The 6,706-nt window shown below is 23.5% G+C and overlaps 1 protein-coding gene across 2 annotated transcripts in view; it reads right to left on the bottom strand.

Moving 5' to 3' along the window:
- Positions 1-841: 841 nt before the first annotated feature.
- LOC100166492 overlaps positions 842-6,706 on the bottom strand; it is a 42,617-nt gene continuing 36,752 nt past the window's right edge. For both annotated transcript variants that reach the window (XM_008183217.3, XM_016803130.2), the window contains 3 exons: positions 5,536-5,675; positions 4,526-4,721; positions 842-1,100 (listed from right to left, as the gene is read on the bottom strand). In XM_008183217.3, coding sequence (XP_008181439.1) covers positions 1,006-1,100; positions 4,526-4,721; positions 5,536-5,675 — 431 coding nt within the window. In that variant the 3' untranslated portion in view covers positions 842-1,005. The remainder of the gene's footprint in view (positions 1,101-4,525; positions 4,722-5,535; positions 5,676-6,706) is intronic.

The raw sequence follows: 6,706 nt of genomic DNA, 5'->3' as shown, positions 1-6,706 counted from the left end.
GTAAATTAAACTAGGATTATATTAGTTATAATTTCTATTAGACTAATTAAATTAGAATTGATTAAATCTAAATGTATCTTAAAGAAGAAATATTAATAATAGTCTATTAAATTGAATATTAATATTTAAACATGGAAACCTTTGTTTTTAATATTGTTTTGTCATATTAAATATTAATTTAATTGCCTCGATTTTGAAGCCAAGATGATATTCATTATGCCTATAACAAATAAAATTACTTTCTTAAAACGTTATTTAAATAAATATCTAGATAATATTTTACTTTACTTAGAGCAATTCAAACCAGATTTTAAGTAGAACGGACAAGGAATAACAAGGATGGTACGCATATACAATATTCATATATATATACCTAGGTACATATAAAAAAAACAACAATCTGAAATAAAATAAATTCACTTCAAATATTTATTTGTTATAAAATTAAATGTGAGTAATATTTCAATAAATATTTGAACGTGATTTACTTTCCATATAATTTGGCTATAATGAATAAATAAATTAGTTACTAATTCTTAGGTACATTATAATACCAATAAGTAGCAGGTACCTACTAACCTACTGTCATACAATATAAATGATAAATAATTAATTATTACCAACATTTCCATCTAGTTGGAAGAAATTATAAATGTTGTATCAACATATTAAATTTTGTAGTTTAAAATAACGTAGGTATATAGGTACCAGAAATAAATCTAAACGGTTTTTTCTTTTTTTTTGAAATTTTATATTTAGTATTTAATTATGTATGAATAATTAATTATAGTGTAATGTATATTGTATAAAATAATACTATTCTCTAAACTACTTAAAAAAAAAAAAATATGTATATGTTTAAAACAAAAAATGTATAGTTACAACTTACAACTTGTGCGGATATAAAGTTTATTAAACAGTTTTGATAAAATAACAAGATAACATACAATTTCACATAAGTTAAATGAAGGAGCCAAAATAATTGGATAACAATTTTTACCGTTTTCACGACGTATTTAGTAAAAACAATGTTGATGTTAATGTTATTAATGTTAATTTAAAGTTGAATGTTATGCACATTGCTACTGCTGATCCACGTACTAAAATCAAACATACAAAACGAGATTAAATAAGCAATTAAAATGTTTTTTATTCAATTATAAATAATATTTATTTTTTGACCACCATTTTAGAGATACAAATCATTTTTTAAATCCCTATTATTAGTTGTATTTACATTCCAGGGATTTATAAACATTTTATTAATTTTAAGTTTGGTATAGTACAAGAAAAAAATCTGTATAAAATCCTATTTTAGATTAACTTATAAAATTGTGTTAATGCTCATTAAGTAGGTATATGTTACAAAAATACAAGAAAATAAAGAACGTACAATGTAAAACGCTTAATACTTAGGTTAGTAATATTTTGTAGTTTTTAAGAGCTTCTTTTATTTTTTTACACCATTACTATACTTTTTGCATTATTTTGTAAAGTAAAAGTAGAGAATTTATTAATGTTAGCGAAAGCCGAAAGTACATTTATCTGTACAAATTAAATTAAAATTTATGCATGCAATTTGACATTAATAATTATTAAATAAAACAAGTACAAAGAGGACAAAGAAAGGGTAATAGGTATATAAAAACATGCAAATATAAATAATTACATGTTTTTTTTTCTAGGGGTTCACACTATTATTTTTGGAACGCGTTGTCCTCTCGTATAGCCGTATTTTATACAATTATTTTTACTGAATAACTCTTACGTAAAATACATGATAATATTAGTTTTATATGTATCTACATATTAGTGTAATACACATGCACTATAAATATAATATAGGTCCATTGAAAGATATAACTAAATAAATATAGGTAATTTTAGTTGAGCAAAATGTCAAAACAATGATGTGTAGGTACAACATGTATTTGAATATATTATAGTATATAATTTATATTTAAAAATGGTATCAATTTGTAAAAAATAATACAATTCACATAAATAACCTATCTAGACAAATACAATATGTACAAATAATTGTCCTACTATCCTGCGTATGTTAGGTAAGTTACTTATCTTAAAAGTTAAATTATTACATTTTGACTTTTGTTGAATTTATTGTTTTATTTGCAGCTCGTTTAAATAATAAAATTTATATTTTAGAAAATAATAATACTTTATTCGTTTATTTCCTATTCAAAAAAACGTCCGTTTTTTGTCAAAATATAATTTTATTATTTTAAATGTAATGAAAGACGTAGTCAACACCGTAATTACCCTAACTATTTAATAATATAATTTATGAACTATATATGTAGTATATTTTAATAGAAAATAATAAGTAAAATAAACTGTAACCAGCTTTTGTATAAAAAATATAATAAATAACCGTGAAAATAATTTTTCTTTTTTGTTATAGACAAAAACAATTTCCTCTTTTCGTTATCATTGCCGATCTTATTTTTTGTACATGTGTGGTTTGAATCAATCAAAAATTACTTTCTTCAGGCTGAAGATCGAATTATTTAATTGTGCATTCCTCAATTCCTGCCAGTTTTGGTTATCTTGTTTTAAAAAATATAAAAATAAATATGTCACTGTTTACTTATATGCTTTGGAGTAAAAGGCGTTTTAGTAGGTAAGTTAAGCTAACCTAACCTAACCTACTGTGTAATTTTTGAACCATTATTGATGTATTAAAAGAATGTCAGCGCACTATTTGTTTTCTCTTTCTGGCCCACACGAAACATAGACAAAGCGCATTTACGCAGAATCATTTTTTCTATATTTTTAAGTAATCTTAGAGTAAAAATAACTCATTAGAAAAAAGATAGAGAATAATATTTTTGAGGAAATGACATCGATTTGTCAAAATATTGTCTCAGAGCAATTCAAACATAATTTCAATTTACAACAATTTTTTGTTTATTTTGAAAGTCGATTACAAAGTCTAATATAACAAAAAAATATAAAATCAATATGTCATTCTCTTAAATATATTATTCTCTACATTTTTTGTAATGGATGAAATGACTCTATGATTACTTGAAAGTATAGGAAAAACGTTTTTGCGTTAATGTGTTTTGTCTATGTTGAGCGTGGGCCAGACAGAGAAAACAAATAGTGCGCTGACATCCTCTTAAGTGATGTCTGACAATGATAATATTACATAAATCAACTACATATTTTTTTATAAAATCATGTATAGGTTAGTCAACCTGATAAAGGACCAATCTTAATTTTATTTATTAATGCTTACAATTGTCTATATTATGTAGAAAAATAGAATAAATTAAATTTGGTTTTAATCTTACATTTTGGGAAAAAAATGTTGAACTTCGATTTTAACCATATTATATTTACATTCAAATAATTATTTAAAATGGTAGGTACACAGTATTTAATTATTTTACAATTGAGTTATTACTTATTCATTTTAATATTATTAATATAAATTATCTTAAATGTATTTATTTTATATTTCGTGTCGGTGCACTATTTATTTTTTGTAATTTCGAATTTTGAATAGCGATAACCCGCTCCCACAATTATAAATACGCCCTTTATTTATAGTGCTTATTATTAATAACAACCTCCAGCCTGCAAGTCTTCATAATATTGTTTTATAAAATAACTTTAGTTATATGTAATAACTAAGTTAAACTTAAAAAGTTAAATGTAAGCAATTTTTCTTTTGAATGCTTCCGTAACCATTTTTCAGAATTTCACGAAATATATACTATTTACCATACCATGTGGAACTTGAAATCATGTTCGTATTTTTATCGATTGAAGTTCTTATAAATCATTACTGTCATATATTATACATATTAACTGTAGACACACTCAGTGGCGTAGCCAGGATTATGATAATGAAAAGTTTTTTACAGTTTTCATATATAAATAATACATTTATTAGGGGAACACTGGACACACTCTATTTTATGACTGATGTCTGATATTATAATTATGTGGATAAAATGAATAGCTGTCATAGCCATACAATATGAGGTATAGCTTTAGGTTAGTTGTCAATATATGCATTATATTGATATAGACGTATAGCTAGTCAAATATATACTCAATATAATCCATAGGTAAACCTACCTATTCAGAATTGTGTGGTATACCTACTGACTCATAAATTAAAGTTTTAGATTAAATTAAAAGAATTATTAAACACAAATTGTAAAACTTGTATCACATAACAATATACATGGAAAATACGAATCTATCACCGAAAAATGAAAACTGTCAGCTAATTTTTCTCACTTGCTAGAATTTGTACTTAAAATATTTTAATTTTAGTATATTAATATGTCCTGTATTCATAATTTATATATTTAATAAAACCATTCTATGAACTTCATATTGAAAAATCTGTTCAAATTTATAAAATTAATGTAGATCATTAAAATTAATTGATTGTAGAAATTACATAGATAGGTAGCTAGGTACTGTAATTTACATTATGAAATACACGGTGTTTAAATGGAATTAGATATTTGATATTTGAACTCACCCAAGAGTATTGCTTCACGTTTGTATTCCTTAGGAGGTGGTAATGCCTTTGGACGGCCTATATTGATGATGGCCTGACATGTAACTTTCATTAAGCCATTGTTGAAGTGATCAGGAGATATTGCCAAATTTAATTTGGATATGCTGATGTACAAACCGTTGTGTAATTTTTCCGAGCGGTCGTAATTGGAAATCACCTAATCAAAACATTTGTCATTACGTTAATAATAATCAAATGTCAACTTTATATTATGTTTATAATAATTATTAATCACACTTGAATAAAGAAATTATTGAATTATATATAGTTTATACATAATTATTTCATAATTTTAATATTAATTCATCTACAATCATTAAAATTAAACATATATTTTATTGAACATTTTTAAACTACACAAGCGTCGTATTGGTAATTTATTTTAATTAATTAAAATATTTTACATTTGCTGATTAATAACATTATAATTTCTTATGTATTTGAATATTTGATGTTTTGATAATTTTGAACGGATATTTATTTTTTCTTTTAGAAAATATAATTTTAATATTAACCAATTATTTTTCATTACTTCGTATATTGAGAAGTACAAAAGTTGTATTGAAAAGGTGATAACAGAATTTACTCAGGATGATTAGTTTCTGGTTCTATATATAAAAATGTTTTTTTTAACTAATCAGTACAACTAATTAGAATTACAAATATTTTACGCTAGAATTTAAAGTCACAAGATATTTTTTTATTATAACAGACTTCAATGAATAACTTTTAAAGGTTTTAAAATTCAAAACGAAAATGTACTCTGTTGTAAAAACTTTTTTCCATAAATATTAGTTTGAATACAACTCATTAATTAAGTGTTGAATAATTAGTTACATTATTGTAGGATTTTATAGTATTTACCTATACTGAGTATTACATAATTATAGTGTTACATAAATTCAGTTTCATTGATATTTGTTATTTTGATTTATCATATTATTACTAAGTGTCAAACAAATCTAACTTACCATTTTGTCATTAATAAACCATCGGAGTCTTGCAGCGGGAAATGATTCTCCCGATGTACAATTTAAATAAATAGTGTCACTGGTTTGATAAATTCCTGAGCCTCCATTGATTTTGGTTACATCTTTTTGTTTCGGTAAACCTAAAAGAAAGTTAATAATAATTAACTATTATTTTAGGAGTTCAATATAGGCAGTAAAAAGCTTAATGATTTTACTTAATACTATACGGTAAGATTTTTTTTAATTAGTTGGTCAAACATTGGTTTATTATTAGGTAAGTAGGTACCTAATGAAACAAAAAAAAAAAAAAAATCAGCAGGTACATTTAATTTTGATTTATTACTTGATAGTTAATGTAGCAAACCATATCTGAACATTTTGTATATCGAGTAATTTTATACAATTATTGACTTAGAATATTACATTACGGATAGGTATTTACATAATATATATTTAATTATTGATTTTAATTAATATTTAATTTAAATGTGACGTGAAGCTTATTGTTATTGTTTTGAAATAATATATTCCAGAAATTAATTTAAACTTTTTATATTTATATTTTATTTTCCATCTAAAAATATGATTTGATGCTTTAATTTATCGTAAATAATAAACATTAAAGGATGAATATATTTTAATAAAACTTAAACATATATCATTTTATACTTATTTATTAAGTGTAGGTATATTAGTATCGAAGTCTTAAGGGCCCTCTTATAAAATTATGAGGCCTTTTTCGGGGTTCACTGTATCCTCAGCAGTCAGAACCCCGCTATTGTTGTGTTACTGGCTACTATATATTTATAATGTATCGTTCAAATTTTTTTTTAAATATGATTATATGAACAACTATAATAATATATATTTTTAAGCTTTTCTAAAAAAAAACATTGTTTCGTAAAATTATATGAAAAAAGGCTTCGCTAATGTTTGATATTAATTGTTGGTAAATGTTCATAAATGTGACTACAAAAATTGAAGTATATTAATACTATAAAGGTTATACCAGGGCTTGCATTTGAAAAAAAAATATTGTTTTACGTTATTTACAATCAAAACGTTATACAAATTTTGAGTTTATCGTCATTCAAAATTTAAACGTTATTCAACTTTTGTGTTTATCGTTATTTAAAATTTAAAAGCATTTAGATACCTGTTTTAAAAGTAC

Source organism: Acyrthosiphon pisum, chromosome A1, assembly GCF_005508785.2.
Source record: "Acyrthosiphon pisum isolate AL4f chromosome A1, pea_aphid_22Mar2018_4r6ur, whole genome shotgun sequence".
In the NCBI taxonomy this organism is placed as follows: domain Eukaryota; kingdom Metazoa; phylum Arthropoda; class Insecta; order Hemiptera; family Aphididae; genus Acyrthosiphon; species Acyrthosiphon pisum.
The sequence above is the reverse complement of the archived record's forward strand: the minus strand, read 5'-3'. Positions and strand labels throughout refer to the sequence as shown.